Raw genomic sequence first — 19,114 nt, 5'->3', positions numbered from 1 at the left:
ATCAAGCAAGCTCAGAATGACAGAGCGCTATGAACATTTTACTTGAATGAGTTAGAAAATCCAGTCTTGCCTTTTCATATTTTGCAAATCTTATATCCTACTTCTTCTTTCTTGTGTTCCAGTCTCTTCTATAGATTTCAGTATTATGTCAATTATAATTCATATACATTCATTCAATGTAGTAACCTGAGCTCTTACGTAATATTTACTGTTACGTGTTATATTCTGTAAGGCTACTTAATCTTATTAAAAACAATTTTTCTTCAATGTTTTGCTTTGAAGACGTGCTGTTGCACATGAAATGCTACAGCAGCACTATTGTACAGCACAGGTGCAGCTACACAGCTGTAGCCCTAAGGTGAGACACCCCAATTACACCTCAGCTTAGGCAAACAGCATAACGTTTGACTGACTCTACCTGAAATATTACCAATAGCTGTCAATAACTGATTCGTATATATTTAATATTAAAGAATTAATGCAACTCCAAACTTCTGCTCTAACAGGGACATTAGCCAGAATACTAAGGCTGCAAGCAATAGGAACACAGTCTGGATTACTCTTTTGCTCATATCTTTAAGCCCTTTTAGACTGAAGTTTCTCGTTCTTGTCCTTCAGACCAGTGGGGGATTTTTTGTTTGTTTTTGGGTATTTTTGGAGGGGGAGTTGAGACTCAAGGAAAAGATCTGTACAGCCTTTTTTATTCTGGGAAAGCCAGAAAAATCATAAATTATTTGTACTTTGTAGACAATGTACATAATGTAATTTATATTAGGGCCTAATCTAAAGCCCACCAAAGTCAATGGAAGGTTCTTAGGTATATTAAGAGAGTGAAAGTCTATCTAGCTAGTTAAATGTGTGGCTCTGGATCTATAACATTTTCATGGTTTCCCTCTGAAGTAAGTCACCAAATAATAAGTAGTACTGTTTAGGAATGACATAAATTCCCTTTGATTTTCTATGTACACCCTTCTAATTATCTGATTTTTTTAGCTCCAGCACTAACACTTTTCATTCTTTGATACTTCACTGCTAAAAGATAAATAATATCCAATGGAGTTTTAGAATATCTGTATTTCCAAGTACTCTCCTTTACTTCCATTTACTTGTCTGACTATTACACCTTTCATTATTCTATTCAGTTATTTGTTACCAACATTGTTTTCAAACTGACATTTTCAGCAAATGTCATTGGACATAAATATTATGTTCTTCTCATTCCTTGCTTTCCCTTCCAAAGTCCACAGCATGAAGCTTGATGGGACTACTGTAGTTTTTCCTATGTCCGTCATTAGGTTGTCCACTGGGTTTTTGATTCTCAGCCTATCTGTGTGTCACTGTTGTCTTGGGTGAGATAATTCTGACCTATCAACTTCCTTCCCTCGCCCCTCCTCATTAAACTGCACACATTTTCAGTTCACTCTCACTACAGTCCCAGTGGTTTATTTACACTGACATGACTAAAGTAATTATTTACTGTGTATAGTCAGTATGTTGGACTCTCTATAACATATGTCACAGAAAACAGACATTGTTCCTGTCACAATGGTTTTACCAGCTAAACACCAGTCTTCAACATAGCAGGGGTGAGGGGTGTGAAATTTCATAAGGGGGGTGCAACATGATCAGCTGCTGGGTCTCAGGCTCGTTCATCTCATTAAAAATGTGGAAATTTGTTACTGTTTTTATATCTGTTATTCCCATTTGTATACCGATTAATAAGTTTTTACATTCTACAGACTTATTTTCTTACATGTGTGGAAAGGGTTTCCCCCCACCACCACAACTAAACATAACCAAAGTTTCCATTGGTTTGGATTATTTTGGATAGGTTGGAGGTTCCTGCTAACTGAAAAGTGGGACAAAAAGTGGGACCTGACATAAAGAGCTTTCTCACCCCTGGGTTAGACTATGCAGGCTTCTGAATCCGTCTGACTCCAGCTGTGAAACCTGGAGTTAAGGATTGAACTTGGGAAACACTAAACACCTGTAAATCCATTAGCTAAACTAGTTTATAAATTACATTTCTGTCACGTTTATTAATTACTCTTTAAATTAACTAGAAAATGCTACAGTAGCAATTATGCAGATTTAGATAACTCACCAGCTGTAGTGCATGACACTGTATGGAACATAGGGGACACTTCAAGCTATGATGAATACCAATACTGTAAAATTGCTAAAAGTTGTGCCAGATGCGTCATGTGAGCTGCCTGCAGGCGTTAATTTGCCAAGTATGATAAGCTGGTTTATATGCTTGTACCACCTTTATATGAGGAGTTACATACATGTAGGGTACATTTATACTTCCAACTTGCGCTATGCATCTGGAGCACTCCCCCAGACAGACTGGCATCAGTACTGGATAGCCTGCCTGATGGTCCAACAAGGCTCATCAGCTGCACAATGAACCCATTGAACGGAGCCAAGACTTACCCGTTATAATTTAGCAAGGCGTGCAGCTGGAGAGCACTCAAAACCTTTGTGTGTACTACACAGCTGTTAGCAATACTGCCATGTCAGCACAGCTGGGTCATGAAAAGTTGTGTGGTGGAGCTCCTGTTTGTTATCTCTTTTGCTGACAAAATACTTCCACTCCCAATTGGCAGTATTTGTATTGCTGGCAGGAGAGCAGCGCTGCCAACAGTGCACTGTTCTCACTGGCACTTGCCACAGCAAAACGTTCATGATTCGCTGGGAATTTGGGGCACCTCCGAGTGACATTTCTGTTGTTGCTGTTGTTGAATAGTCAGTGTAGATGAAGCCTCTCAATGGTGTGTTATGAGTTTGTGTTTGGAACAAAGGAAGTACCAGACACATGGCAAAGGGACTATAAAATCAGCTGCATCTTCTCCATTTTGCCTCCAGTCCTGTTTCTTGGCTCTGGAGTAGCCTGTTTACAAATGAAGCTCTGAATTAGGGACTGAATGGCCCATCTAAGCTGTGGTTATGTGTCAGAGAGAGTTTCCAGACTGCAACTCACTCCAAATCAGCTCAATAAACCAGCATTTCTGACCTGCCCAGAAAATCTCATTTACAGGGTGGCTCGTGCAAGGTTGGCTGGGGCGTGGAAGGCGCTTGCTTTGGAAGGGAGTTTGGGGTGGGTATTGGAGCACAGAAGAGGCTAATGATACCGTGTGGGAGAGGGAGTCAACTTTGGTAGCCCCGCCCACAAGTGGCTCCCAGTCCCTGATGTTGCTGGTGGAGGTGTGGCCAGGCAACTCTGGGGGAATCCTGCCTCTGCTCCTCCTTCCCAAGCGCTGACTCTGCAGCTCTCAGCCCACTGGCCAATGGAGGCTAGGGGTGTGGCCCCTGCCGGTGGAGGTAGTGTGCCTGATTGCCACTGAGCCACCAGGCTACACCGCTGCCAGGAGCAGCAGGAAGGTGGAGCTGCTTGCGTGGGCCACTGCAGGTGAGTGCCCACTGGCCATCTGTCACTCCAATCCCCTTCTGTGCCTCAAATTCCCTCCCAGAGCATGTGCCCCACAACCTTTCCCATCCCCCTGCACTGCAGCCTCCCCACCTTCACCAAAAACACTCCAAACCCCTCCCTCTGTTAACCGTCATTTTCAAATTTACTGGCACCCTCCTTTTTCCCAGCACACTGGATAAAAAGGCTTTTTTTTGTACATGGATTTGTCTCTTCATATGCATGGGACTTCTTCGCCATTTAGCATCTTCTTTTTTTTTTTTTCTTTTCCTTTTGATTATAATAAACCTTTCGTTTTAGACATTAAAGGATTGGCTGGCAGCCTGGTATGAAGATCCAAACCTGTATTGACCTGGTGACGTAGCTGGCCCTTTGGGGTCAGAGGAACATTTTGCGTACCTTAGGAGAGCTTTAAAGTAACTTCTTACTGTACTGGACCTTGGTGCTGAAAAGGTATCATGGTGGGAGCCCAAGAACTGGAATGTAATAAAGAGGGCTGTGTGATTTCTTTTTTGCTTCTTGCTAAGCAGTGTGAGAGATCAGTAGCACAGTTTGTGACTGGGTTGGGGATTTAACTTCAGTGTTATCCACCGATTTGAGGAGTATCTGCTATCCCTTTTGGGGCCTGCTCAGACGTTGGCTTTTTAGAGCTGCCTGAGGCACACCAAGTCACAGTTTGCACATCTGAAAGCTGTCAAGGAGGCAACAAGTTGCATTTTACAAATCCTGAGAGTCTAAATTTTTATTTGTTTTACTCAAATTTTACATGTATTCATCCCTGTTAAAGGGCAGGCCTCCATCTGGAGTGACCTCCTGCAGCAACCACACCCCAACCTATTGCTTGCCTCAGTTTCCCCTTTGATGATTCCCAGAAATACTCCAAACAGTCTTCATTAACACAAAATCCAAATAATACCAACCCCATATAGCAGGGGTGGGGAACCTAAGATCAATGGTCCAGACTCTATGGCCGGCAGTTTGCCTGGATCCCACACCCAAGGCTCAGGGTCAGCATCTGGCTCACTTCTGGGTGGTCGCTGCAGAGTCCCAAAACTCCCAGGCTTGAGTCAGGCAAGCTAGAGTGGGATCTGGCCCATGGGCTTTGCCTAGTGGGAGAAAGAAGCAACTCTGCATGCTGCCACCAATGCCTCTTCTTCCCACAGCTGGGGGAACAGCAGCACTGAGAAGCCCTGCCTGGAGGCTTTTACCCCCACCACTCTCTCTGGAACTGTGGCAAATAAAAGCAGTGGAGGGCAGTGCCTGGGAACAGGGGAGGACACAGAGCCATAAGCACCACCCAGGGAGCTACCCCAGGTACGTGTCCCCCATCACCAAACCCTGCACCACCCTGCCCACCTAAACCCCAGCCCTCACCCAGCTTCTTCAGGGTAGCCAATATTACTTGCAAATCAGAGTGGAATTTGTCAGAATAAAAACTGAAAAGAAATAAAATCAAAAGTTTGGTTTTGATTTTTCAAAACAATGTTTTCGACTTTTCATTTTGGTTATTGTTTTAAAAGTGCCATAGTAAAGAACACCTGAAAACATAATTAAATGCAACAAAACCAAGAAAAAGCTTTATTTCAGTGGAACCAACAGCTTTGTTTGACCCAAAGTGAACTGGTTTGTAGTTTGTTTTATTTTGGTGAGGGGAAAAAGTGGAGCTGCTTTAAGTTATTGTGGGAAGAAGAGGAACAACTTTCCAGCAGCCCTGTGGATCAAGGATTCCAAAGCTCAACTTTGGTGGGCAGAGTTCTGGTCCAGCTGTGTGGCACAATTGTCTAACACTCTCTGAGTGCATCTACACTAGGAATTAACTTCAAAGTTAACTTTGAAGTTAGACACTACTATGAAGTAGCCAGCAGAGAGTCTGCACACATTTTCCCTTACTTTGAAGTTAACTTCGAAGTAGGGAGCCCAACTTCAAAGTCTTTACTCCATTCCCAGGAATGGAGTAGTGCCCTACTTCGAATTTTCACTTTGCAGTAGGGTGTGTGTAGATGCTCAACTTCGAAGTTGCTTGCTTCAAAGTTGTGCTTCGAAGTAAGCAACTTGGAAGTAATTTTTGTAGTGTAGACAAAGCCTCCTAGTTCCTTCTGACCTCCACTGATGGTAATTCACCTTGTCATCAGTTGCCCCAGTGACTTGTATGAAAGTTGCATCTATTTCTAATAGGTTTGAATGCAGAATAAATGAAATGTGTGCTTATTACTCATAATAAACATTACTGGTGTCCACACAGACAAAACAAGTGTTCCATTTTTTTTCTCTCTTGGTTTTTTAAATGGGGAAAGGGAAAACATTCAATGCAGCAAATAATAGTGGTCATATCTCTTGTGTTTAAGGTTAGGGGAAAAATAAACATCTGAGGATAACTTTTTGAGATCTTGCCACCACCAGGTCTCAAATGAAGTGGTCATTTAATGGACTAGCGAAGAAATAGTGACCCAGTATGCCCTACTAAGGTAGGGATGTTTTTCTTGGTTAACATTCAGCTCTGTTACAGAACTAATATTATGCATGTGTCTTCCTGGTGGACAGGCTCTGTGGTGAAACATAACTGAATGACAGCATAAGCAAGGGTGGTATCATGGATTGGTGGGCTACTGAGAGCAGAACTCCTTAACTGATTTTCGTCCGGTGTTTCTCTGCAGGCAAGTGGCAGGAAGGGTCATACTTTTAATTAAAACTCAATAACGATAACTTCCAGAAACCACCAGAACACTCACTTTTTTTTCCTCATCATAGTCTAGTAGAAACAAAAATGTAGAAAATTTGCTTCCATTCAGCTGTTGATATAGATGTTGGGTATGATAGTATCTATGTATTCACTTCTTTAGTATTAGTTTTAATAGTGTGAGTCATGGCCATGTCTACACGTGCCCCAAACTTCGAAATGGCCATGCAAATGGCCATTTCGAAGTTTACTAATGAAGCGCTGAAATGCATATTCAGCACTTCATTAGCATGCGGGCGGCAGCCGCGCTTCAAAATTGACGCTTCTTGCCGCCGCGCAGCACGTCCAGACGGGGCTCCTTTTCGAAAGGATGCCGCCTACTTCGAAGTCCCCTTATTCCCATGAGCTCATTGGAATAAGGGGACTTTGAAGTAGGCGGCGTCCTTTCGAAACGGAGCCCCGTCTGGACGCGCCGCGCGGTGGCAAGGCTCGTCAATTTCGAAGCACCGCTGCCGCCCGCATGCTAATGAAGCGCTGAATATGCATTTCAGCGCTTCATTAGTAAACTTCGAAATGGCCATTTGCATGGCCATTTCGAAGTTTGGGGCACGTGTAGACGTAGCCCATGATGACCAATAAACCTAGGTCTAATTTGCCGCTCTGCACTACTAGTTACACTGGCAAGATTCCACGGAAGCTGGTGTGACAGAACAGAGATTCACTGCCAGTATTATGGCATATTTTCAGCCTTTTATTAAAGATGCTAGCAGTTTCCATTCTGTGCCTTCAGTGTCAGCCCATGGCTATCTCCTCTCTAGGTAAAACTGACAAAGATGGGTAAAGACGATGATATCAACAGCTGCAGGAGCAAATAACGTATCTCTTGGTTATTCCCACATCTTCTTGTATAAGGCTGTCATCACTAAATATCAGTTTAAACTGAAACATAAAATCTTGGGGTGTAATATTCCCTTCCCCAACAATTCTGTTTGCAATTGATCACTTGAAGTAACACCCCAAAAATACCATCAATTTTCCAGATAAACTCCAGAGGCTACATTACAATGAATATTCAACAAGTGGGTTTTCCAACCCTTCACTTTAATAATTAGCTTTTTTACATTAAATAAAATTCCAAAGCAAAATCAAAAAATGAGGTAATGTACAATTCAAGAAAATATCCAAAGATCTTACACAGTTTTTGGTTTCCTATTTATTGATGTACAATTATTTACAATATGACTTATTTCTCTCTCTCTCTCTCTCTCTCTATATATATATATATATATATATATATACACACATATATATCCTTACATGGATTACATAATGAGAATTTCATGGTGTATCTACAAAGTGGTTTGAAAACATGCTGCACCTTTAATAAAGTTGCTGGAAATTAAGTGTACTGTCTCATTTTCTTCCTAGCTAGAGTCCAATTCACGCCTGTGCAAACTGACTGTCCCTGATACTTTTAGCTCATCTTTAAGTGGGATTTAAGTGATGAGCTTGGCACTGAAGTGAACTTCATTTTAAAGTGAGATTCTGCCTATATAAATTTCCATTCTCAAGTATAACTGAGGGAAGAATCTGCCCCTTACAGATCTAGTACTTTCCTGATACAATTGGTGCACTAAAATTCTGTACTCAGGTTTCTCAACATCCGAGTGAAATGCGCGTTCATGTGAATGAGAGCTGAGTGTGATGATAAAGGGCAGTCTATGGCCCTCATTTTGTAAACTTGACTGATTGCCAAGCAGAACTTCAAAGCTTTATTATCCAATCTCCATGGCAGATCAGAAAAATAAGACTAAAAGCCAGGGCATCTGATAACAGCCTATCATAATACCACACTGAGAATGTAGACATGGAGCTATTCAGCTGTTCTCTTAACAGTGTGGCTCTCTAAAGTTCTGGGTTTTGAGGTTAGTTTTGCATAAGCTGCTGAGTCTGAAGCAAAAAGTGACATTGTAATAAAGCACCCAAGTTTTTTCTACAACATGCTAGAATCCAAAGACATAATCCAAAGCTAACTGGGATAATGAGAGTCTTTCCATTGACTTCAACAGGCTTTGGATAAGGCCTTTAAAAAGGTTCACTGGAGACAATGTAGCAAGAGTAATTTCTTGACTTTGGAAAGGAATTATTTGGAAGGGAAAGGAAGAATTTACTTTTTCATGTAACTTACATTTCAGACATTTAATGAGTATGAAACTGTGTCCTCAATAAGTTTTTTTTATGTATTTTATATCTAAATGCAAAAACCGTGCACTTGGGAGGATATGCTATAGATTGGTATCATTCCTTGGAAGAGAAATCTGTATATTTTTCACCTCCTCATTGCTCTTTCTTCGTCTCTGAATGAGTCCACTATTCTTCACCTTAAATAGCTATTACAGAAGATAGTATTGGAGAGAATACGACAGGACGCAAATTGCTCACACAAAATGTAAGCCGCGCTGTATTTTATGCAAATAGCAGACTTTTGGTAAAGAAAAAAGCATATCCACTGCTAGTTTAGGAACATGTAAACGTGTTGTACATTCTCCCATATTCCTGGGAAACACGGCTTCTGACAGCCACTTCCAGCATGCTTTGATAACCATCCTGACTTTGTGTAATGCCCATCTTGAAAGATGTACTCTGGGACCCAAATTTCTCCAATGAGCATCCCAAAGCCATTCACACTTGGCATTCTTCCTGCCACCTCTGACATGGTTATTGACCAAATCTTCTCTCCCCACAAAATTTTACATGGGTTGCCTTTGTTTACCTGGAAGCCTTATATACTCTACTCATTTCAGGGTCCCTCCAAAAAACATTTTAGTGCTGCCTTTAGGACGAAGCACAACAGCCTTAAAACCAGCATGTGATAGAATGCCTATACAGTGATAGAATCAGTGGAGCAAATCAAGAGAGTGACACAAAATACAATGCTCAATTTTGGAAAATGTTACAATTACATTTGAACTCTCATATAGTATGCATTTTGTGAGTGCAACAATCATGACTGGGATACAAAACTTGGTAGTGTATATATAAATAAATACATACATAAGTTCCCATTCATAATTGTGGTGGCTGAGGTATATGGACCATGAAGTTTGCAGATTACACTTTTAATTTAATGTAGGTCATAAATACTCTTCTGGTTTTATATCAGTGAAGAAAGTGGCAGAAAATGTGTCCTTTCTCACACTGGATAACCCCAAGAAACCATGTTGTACCCAAAGAAAATGTAACTAAAAACTCATGTATTGGTCGTGTGTCAGTGAACACTCTGATTTGGTAGTAAGGCAAATGAGAGCTATTCTACCCACACCTACATATTCATGTATCCCAACCATAAAAATCAAAGGATGAAATTTCTGCTACTTCTATAACATACCTGGCTCAATCTGGCCCCAAGTGTTCTATTCTTCTCTTGATACACATGCATATGGTAATTCCTATTTCTTCCAGTTAGAATTAACAGCGTGTGTGGAGAAGGAACCAGACCAAATAACATAAAACTGTAAAAACAGCTTTCAGATTGCCATTTAAAATATGATCATAAAGTAGAAACATATTTTATCATCCCTTCAGCACAAATAGAGCAAGACGGTGCTGATAATTTTAATTCATTATTTTCCTGATCAATAGTGTTGCAGCTTGATTTCCTCATTCAAAAATACATTTTCCTAAAACTTGCTCGGCAACCCACAGGCCATCCTCAGGCTATAGCAACAAATAATCTCCTTGAAGGTCTTCCGCATCTCCTGGCTACGAAAAGCATAGATCAAGGGATCGATCACTGAGTTACACATGATGAGGATGAGGTACATGTTGAAGTGAGACATAAAGCAAACGCAGTAGAGGTTCTGAGGGCAAGAAATCATCAGGATGAGGTGGAGAAAAAAGGGTGCCCAACAAACGATGAAGATGCCTAGCAGCATGGTCAGTGTGATGGCCCCCTTCATGCTGGTCCTTTGGTGGACAGAATTGTATCCAGGCAAAGCAGCTATTCTCTTGACATGAGTACGAGCCAAGAGAAACATATGTATGTACAGAGAAACCATGAGAAATAACATGGTGAAAAACATTGTGATGAGACAAATGATAACATACGTTGATTCATAATAAAGAATGAAAATAATGCCACAGCCAGTGCAAAATGTCCATATGCATGCAATGATAAGCCCTGACCTCTTCACTGTCATGATGTTGTGATATCGTAGCGCATAGAAAATAGTGACATACCTGTCTACTGCTATAGCCAGCAAACTGCACATGGAAGCCACCACAGATATGCAGATCATTGAATCAAAAACATTGTCTATATGTTGTACAAAGGCATCTTCCATAATTAGATGCCTATTGTTTATTAAATATATTGTTATGGTCTCCCAAGCATTAGAAACACTGACCAGCATGTCAGCTACTGCTAAACTGCATACAAAGAAATACATAGGCGAGTGCAAGTTCTTGTTCTTAATGATTGCACAGATGACCAAGATATTTTCAAGGAGGCTTATAATGCCTAGTATTAGAAACACCTCCACTGCTATGACCACTTGCTCACATGGTGATGACTTGCTCTTGGCCGTAGGCACTGTGAAGTTGATACCAAAAGTACTCAAGTTAAGTTCTGGAATCTGTAGCTGATTGGATGAGTTCATCTCTTGAGGCAACTAGGCACTCTTCTTTCTGAAGGACTGGCAAAGCAGGTTGGTAAATGCATTTTCCAGAAAGGTAAGAAGCCCTGCCAAAAAATATGACAACATGGCAAAAAGAGTTAGAAGCTGAAAAAGCAAATATCAAATGGAATAAAATATTTATATTTAACACAACATATACAGGTTCTGACAACTCCACTTTCTATATTTATTCTAAGCTAACTTGTCACAGATACTCAGGGTTTTTCCGACTATCCTTGCTCATAGGGAAATTAAAATCACAAACGAATAGAGATTTATTCCCCTTTTTATTTCCTTCTCACTCAACAGACTTTGGTTCATTCCCCAATGTTGACTGTCTTTCCCTGAAGCTAGCACGTTTTTTTTCTGGAAAGTCTAGTGAGCACAATATATTTAACTAAATTCCTATCAAACAACAAATAATGTCTGACGGGTGGAAAGCCATAGGATAATAGTATCTGGAAACCCACAAGAATACTCCATTCAAACCAGAGATCAGACTATATCTTCTCATCTGATCATGCTTATATAAAATTGGAATTTCTGCAAGAATTTAGGACTGAACCTTTTAAGCAACAGATTGAAATGCTTTTCCTGACCTTTGTACTGCTTTGGTTTGCATAACCTGTGATATAAACAGCTTATCTGTTCTAAACTAACATGTTCATTTTAACAATACTGCTTTAGACCAGTAAATAAGACCAGTCTACAGAAGTCAGTTTTCACAATGTTGTATTCTCTTGCAATTCAGATTTAAATATTTTAACTTGACCACTAAAATCACAAGGGAATTTCAGTCAGGAAAACTATGGGTTTCCTATTCAAATTATGGGTATTTCATTCAAGGCTTTTCTCCACTAATGACAACATTTTGAGGAAAGTTATAAGCAATATAATTCTTAATAAGCAGGACATGCTTAGCTTACTGTCAGTCACTCCGTGCAAATAAAATTTAAAAGCTTTTAAGATAAACTACTCTCCATTTAAAAAGTATCATTTTCTATACAATTAAGAAGCAGTTGTACTTATTTACCAGAATTGTTCCTTCAGCTCCTATTTCTCTTCATAAGCCTGTATTTCTTCCCTCTAGATGTCACAAGTTTCAGCTGTCCTGCCTGTCCATCATCAGGGGCTAAATAAAAAAGAACGGTCAAATCCACAGATGTAAGGCTGCCCAGGTATTAACTACTTACTGTGCAACTGGTCTTATATAGTCTCAGAGAGTTAATGACTTCAGTGCTCAAATCTCTGGCTCCTCCTCTACCCTCTTCTTTACTTCCAACTTCTCTTCCCACACATTTCATTACTGAAGGCTTGAGTTTTTACCACCACCTAGTGGTGCATACTTTTAGAAGGGTTCTCCTTTCATTTTTTATCAGCAGCTCGTTATGATGCAGAATTCACTCCCAAATTGTTATGTATATCTATATCTATATATAGATATATCCTAAGTGGTAAAGAATGGGCAAATTTGCATCACTTTTTTTAACAAGACTACTTTATGTACTGCTTTTCTTTCTCTGTTATTGTGAGGACTGTTTGAGAACAAGTCCCCACTGAAATCATCAATCCAAAATTGGTAAGGGCACAGTCACAGAACATTTATTTATGTTTATTAACACCTAGCATTTGCCTTTTACTCACTGCCAGTGGCACTTGATCTTCAACGGGCAAATAAACACTTTGTCATTAAACAGAACTACAAAAAGACAAAAAAAAAAGAACATGATCAGACTACCTTTCCTAGCCGGAAACCCTCTGAGTTGGAGGATCAAATGAAGGGGTGCCCGATGAGCGCTAGGTATTACAGACTGGCCTGCCAGGGCAGCACAGGCTGACCCAGGCTGACGCTCTGTCCTATGAGTGAAACGCACACTGTTGTGTCAGGGTTATGACTAGGGATATGTTGATGATACAAAGAAAAATCTGTGGCACCAGGTCTCAGCTTAGCTGATGGGCTCATAGGATGCAGGTTAGAGGCCTCAATGTAGTAGTTCCCAGAAGTCAACACAATACATCTCAACCTTTCTGAGGCATTTCTATGGATGCCCAGAGCCATGATAGCCCACAGTGTGAGGTGTCTGGGACAGGGGCTCCCAGGGATTCTGGGCAGCTGAGGAGCTGGAAGCTTACCCGTCAAGCTACTATGGAGCTGGGGTAACTGCCCACAGGGGGACTCAAACCTGGGACTTCTGCAGCTTAGTGCAGGTGCCACTACAGTTTGAGCTAAAAGCCGTAGAGGACATGCATTTTTTTCCTCTGTGAAGTGTTCTCGGTGCCACGGCATGGGACAGTGAACCACCCATACGTGGGTGGGTTATGCTGGTACCCTGAAAGACTGGGTGTCTGGGCTGCCAATGAGCCGCAAGCCAGGGCTAACAGGCTTCCAGGCTCCCCCTTCCAGTCAGGCTGCTGAGAAGCCAGGCAGGTGAGCTGGAAGGAAATGAGGCAGGTTTTGAAATCTGTGTGGCAAGGCCAGGATATACTGGAAATCTGACTGGCTTCTGTCTGAATTTTGTCAGAACTGATATGGGCACCCAGGACATTTTGATACCAATAAACCAGCATTTGTGAAGGGAAAAAAAAGTTCCCCTGGGAAATATCTAGTCTGTGCTAGGAAAGGGGTGTTATGATAGCCATGAAAGGCAGCTATCCTCGCAAACCCTTCTAGTGCAGATGCAGCTTATTCAGGCAAAAGAGTGATTCTGTCAGTGGAGTTCAACAGTTCCCAGGACAAAACAGAATAATTGAATCATAGGGTTGGAAGAGACCACAGGAGGTCATCAAGTCCAATCCTTTGTTCAAAGCAGAACCAATCCCAGTCAAATCAACCCAGCCAGGGCTTTGCCAGACCAGGAATTAAAACTTCTAGGGATGGAGATTCCACCACCTCTTTAGGTAACCTTTTCCAGTGCTTCACCACCCTCCTGGTGAAATGTTTTTTCCTAATATTCAACCTAGACCTCCCCCACTGCAATTTGAGTCCATTGTTCCTCGTTCTGTCACCTGTCACCACTGAAAACAGCATCTCTCCATCCTCTTTGGAACACCCCTTCAGTTAGGTGAAGGCTGCTATCAAATCTCCCCTCACTCTTCTGTAGACTAAATAAACCTACCTCCCTCAGTCTCTCCTCCTATGTCATGTGCTCCAGCCCCTTAATCATTTTAGTTGCCCTCCATTTGACTATCCCCAATACATCCACATCTTTTTTGCAATGGGATCCCAGATTTGGACACAATATTCTAGATGTGGCCTCACCAGTGTTGAATAAAGGAGAATAATCACTTCCCTGGCAGTTCTCTTACTAGTGCAGCCCAATATGCTGTTACCCTTCTTGATTACAAGGGCACATCATTGACTCAAGTCCAGCATCTCATCCACTGTAATCCCCAGGTCCCTTTTTGCAGAACTGCCGCTTAGCCAGTTGATTCCTAACCTGTCGAAATGTTTGGGATTCTTATGTCCTAAGTGCAGGACTCTGCATTTGTCCTTGTTAAACCTCATCAGATTTCTTTTGGCCCAATACTCCAATTTGTCTAGGTCATTCTGGACTTTACCCTTACCCTGCAGCATATCTACCTCTCCCACTAGCTTAGTGTCATCCGCAAACTTGCCATTAAAGAAGATGCTGAACAAAATGAGCCCTAGGACTCAACCTTGGTGGACTCCGCTTGATAACAGTCACCAACCTAACATCAAGCCCTTGATTGCAACCCATTGAGCCCAATGATCTGACCAGCTTTCTAGCCACTGTACATTCCATTTATCCAATCCATACTGCTTTGACTTGCTGGCAAGAATACTGTGTGAGACTGTATCAAAAGCTTTGCTAAAGTCTGGGTACATCAACAAACACTTATTTTATTGTTGGTGGTGGTAATACTATGTCTGCACTAGGGCTTCTACTTGTGTAAAAAATGTCATTTAAAAATTCACTTCCCTATCCAACACTAAAATAGGCTCATATATCTACCTGTACAATGCAAGTCAGCCTTACAGAAATGATTCAGCAAGTGATGTTCCCACTAACAAATCTAAACAGCACAGAGCAGGGGGGCTACCCCTTAGATTCCCTTCACGATACATAAATGCATGTGAGGCACTTATTATGCATTAATATTTAATACTCTTAATGAAATTAATCAGAATAGTGAAACAAGAAGCATTTACATCCCCATTATCTCTAAGTAATTCTCTAATAGAATAATAACAGAGAGTAAGCCGTGCTATTCTATACACTATCAAAACAAAAAGCAGTCAAGTAGCACTTTAAAGACTAGCAAAATAGTTTATTAGGTGAGCTTTCGTCGGACAGACCCACTTCTTCAGACCATAGCCAGACCAGAACAGACTCAATATTTAAAACACAGAGAACCAAAAACAGTAAGCAAGGAGGACAAATCAGAAAAAGATAATCAAGGTGAGCAAATCAGAGAGTGGAGGGGTGAGGGGGGAAGGTCAAGAATTAGATTGAGCCAAGTATGCAGACGAGCCCCTATAGTGACTCAGAAAGTTCCCATCACGATTTAAACCATGTGTTAATGTGCCGAATTTGAATATAAAAGTCAGCTCGTCCACTTCTCTTTCCAAAACGGTGCGATAATTTCTCTTCAGTAACACACTGACAGAGACCAAAAACTACAAGATCTTTACCAAATATTCATAAACCTGAATTACCCACCAGGAGAAGTAAAAAAACAAATTGACAGGGCCAGACGAATACCCAGAGACCAGCTACTCCAAGATCGGCCCAAAAAAGCCAAGAACAGAACACCACTGGTCATCACCTACAGCCCCCAACTCAGACCACTGCAACGAATTATTAAAGACCTACAACCTATTCTTAATCAGGATGCTACACTCCAGAAGGCCCTGGGTGACATGCCTGTTCTCTCCTACAGACAACCTCCCAACCTCATGAGGATCCTCACTAACAGCCACAGTCTATACCCCAGGAACACCAGTCCTGGAACCTTTCCCTGCAACAAAGCCCGCTGCCAGCTTTGTCCACATATCTTCTCTGGAAATACCATCACTGGACCTAACCAGGTTACTCACAGAATCACGGGCACTTTCCCATGCTCCTCTACTAACATCATATATGCCATCATGTGCCAACAATGTCCTGATGCTTTGTATATTGGACAGACTTCTAACTCCCTTAGACAAAGGGTCAATGGGCACAAAACAGACATCAAAACACTCCAGATCCACAAACCAGTTAGTCAACATTTTATGGAATGGGGCATTCTGTCAATGACCTAAAGGTATGTGTGTTACTGAAGAGAAATTATCGCACCGTTTTGGAAAGAGAAGTGGACGAGCTGACTTTTATATTCAAATTCGGCACATTAACACATGGTTTAAATCATGATGGGAACTTTCTGAGTCACTATAGGGGCTCGTCTGCATACTTGGCTCAATCTAATTCTAGATCTTCCCCCCACCCCTCCACTCTCTGATTTGCTCACCTTGATTATCTTTTTCTGATTTGTCCTCCTTGCTTACTGTTTTTGGTTCTCTGTGTTTTAAATATTGAGTCTGTTCTGGTCTGGCTATGGTCTGAAGAAGTGGGTCTGTCCCATGAACGCTCACCTATTAAACTATTTTGCTAGTCTTTAAAGTGCTACTTGACTGCTTTTTGTTCTAATAGAATAAAAATTCCAAGTATTCTAAATAAAATAATTCCTGTGTTGTATCCATCTGAGTGAGACAGCAAACTTACCTGGGCAGGCACCTTGCTGTCTCTCCCACCCAAAAGTGCCATATGCACTTTTGGTGTTGTATAAATAACCAACAAGAAATGGTAGTAATCTTATAAAGCCCTAATCTAGATGGAAAAATGTTTGCTAGCAACTGGACCTGAACCAAGACTCCAGACATAAACAACCCCCTATCTTTGAAGTATGTTTGAAATCTAATCCTACTACTGGGCTTGAATTTTGAAAATGCCTGTCTTTCTACTGAACAGCAGATCAGAGGATGATGGAAATTGTGTTTGAAATCTAGAGCTGGGCTCAAGGAAATAAGTACTTACCAGCTTCTCCCTAGCGAAGAGCGTGTAATACCTCCTCAGAATTAGATCACCTGCAGATGTGTTGTACCTCATAGGCTGTCTACACTAGCTCCCAACATCGAAGGCAGGATGGCAAGTAAGGTGTCGGGAGATTATTAACGAAGTGCTGCGCTGCATATGCACCACTTCATTAAGCTAATTTTCCCCCACAGCATCTTCAAAGTGTTATACCTTGAAGTGCCGGCTTGCATGTAGCCGCAGCTAACCGGCAGGTACTTCAAAGTACCCGGGCTACTTCGAAGTCCCTTTACTCCTCAGAATTTCAAAGTACCCATGGGTGAGCAAGCCAGCACTTGGAAGTTTAACACTTTGAACTTGCTGCAGGTGAAAATTAGCTTAATGAAGTGCTGCATATGCAACGCAGCACTTCATTAATAATCTCCTGACACCCTGCTTACCATGCTCCCTTCGAAGCTGGGAGCTAGGGTAGACACACCCATAATCTTCCCTCTAGAAACATGGAAGGAAACAACTAGGCAGAGCCTGGACTCTCCTTTCTCCTCCCTCATGCACTAGCTGAAGAATTGCATGACTGTAAGTGAAGAGATGTGCTGCACAAAAGGTGTGTCCCAAAATTCAGACCCACACTCCAGCACATCTAGGGATCCCTGGTGAGCACAGTGCCTTTCTGAGGCCAGGGTAATTTCTGCAGCTTTCCCTATAGTTGGTTGTGTCCACATGGCACAAGTTATATTGTTCGGCCCATCTTCTGCCCTGGATTAGATGAGCATGAAAAAATTGTCCAAGAAGAGAATGTAGCTCCTAGAACTTGCTCTTCCCACGCTATGATAAAAGATTTTTTTCTCAACACTATTATTCAAGTTATTCCTAGACTATTATGACATAAAGGATGTGTCTACACTAGCCAAAAACTTTGAAATTGCCATGCAAATGGCCATTTCGAAGTTTACTAATGAAGTGCTGAAATACATATTCAGCGCTTCATTAACATGCGGGCAGCCGCAGCACTTCAAAATTGACGTGGCTCGCCGCCACGTGGCTCGTCCCGATGGGGCTCCTTTTCAAAAGGACCCTGCCTACTTCAAAGTCCCCTTATTGCCATCTGCTCATAGGAATAAGGGGACTTCGAAGTAGGCGGGGTCCTTTCAAAAAGGAGCCCCATCTGGACGAGCCGCACAGCGGCTAGCCACGTCAATTTCAAAGTGCCGCAGCCGCCCGCATGCTAATGAGGCGCTGAATATGTATTTCAGCGCTTTATTAGTAAACTTTGAAATGGCCATTTGCATGGCAATTTTGAAGTTTGGGGCTAGTGTAGACACGGCCAAACTGTTTGGCCAATGAATAATCAGCTCTTCAAATAAGTTGCATTTTTCTTTATTACTGTTATTTGACCAAAACTTAATGTGATAGAAAAAATGAAATTCAATTCTCCCATTGTTCAGTTGGCATTTATAGGATTTTACTTCAAATCTTTAAAAAAATGACAATTTGAATAAAACCACAACAAAGACTTCAAGTGACAGCACAATTTTTGTTTATGTCAGATGTACTTTAAGCCTTAGAAAACACATTTAACAGCCTGCCAGACAAGTAAGTGGTTACAAAGATATTTATAGCTTTCCATCTGTATCTCTAAATACTTGCTGCACATAACTGAAAAGCAAAAATAAGCTATGAAGCTTTACCTCTATAGGGAGGTTTTTTGGGGGTTTTTGAGTAAATGTAGTGTTTGCTAGATACAGCCTTTATCCACAGAACAAGAAAAGTCAAATGCAAAAATGACAATTGCATATTTCCCCACAAGGATCAGCAAACTTAACCTAGAAGGGTCTCCTCTAGTCTTTTGCATTTAGTCTGTGCCTGAGCCAAACAATAGGTTGAAGCTGTGTAGTCTGGCACCCTCGGAATGTGACTGATGCTAGTCTTGCAAGTGTTACAGAACTGCCTTTTGGTTTTGATAGAATACAGACTGACATGGCTACCTCTCTGTTACAAGTTAAAAAGGCATATGGTTATTTACAATGTCCATTTTCTTAAAGAATTAACAACAATATTGAACTAAGTCCAAATTTTATTGTAATAACAAATGGGGTGTGTCAGGTCACTCTGTGGCTGTGGCCACACTTGGCCAAAACTTTGAAATGGCCATACTAATGATCAAATTGGAGGATACTAACGAGGTGCTGAAATGAATATTCAGCACCACATTAAGATGCTGCTGACCACAGCACTTTGAAAGTGCCGCGTTTCGATCGTGCATGGCTCAGCTACACGGGGGTCCTTTTCAAAAGGA

The 19,114-nt window shown here is 41.4% G+C and overlaps 1 protein-coding gene across 1 annotated transcript; it reads right to left on the bottom strand.

Annotated features, from left to right (window-relative positions):
- Window positions 1-9,100: 9,100 nt before the first annotated feature.
- MC5R (melanocortin 5 receptor) lies at window positions 9,101-11,952 on the bottom strand. Its single transcript, XM_074985851.1, has 2 exons — window positions 11,817-11,952; window positions 9,101-10,848 (listed from the first exon to the last, which is right to left on the bottom strand). The coding sequence occupies exon 2, from the start codon at window positions 10,763-10,765 to the stop codon at window positions 9,788-9,790; it is 978 nt and encodes a 325-aa protein (XP_074841952.1). The 5' UTR covers window positions 10,766-10,848; window positions 11,817-11,952; the 3' UTR covers window positions 9,101-9,787.
- Between the last annotated feature and the right edge of the window lie 7,162 nt (window positions 11,953-19,114).

Source organism: Carettochelys insculpta, chromosome 2 (assembly GCF_033958435.1).
Source record: "Carettochelys insculpta isolate YL-2023 chromosome 2, ASM3395843v1, whole genome shotgun sequence".
Classification (NCBI taxonomy): Eukaryota; Metazoa; Chordata; order Testudines; family Carettochelyidae; genus Carettochelys; species Carettochelys insculpta.
This window is presented reverse-complemented; position numbering and strand designations above follow the sequence as displayed.

Bases quoted from the DNA above. Each gene is read 5' to 3' on its own strand.
- MC5R (XM_074985851.1), bottom strand. From the start codon at position 10,765: ATGAACTCATCCAATCAGCTACAGATTCCAGAACTTAACTTGAGTACT.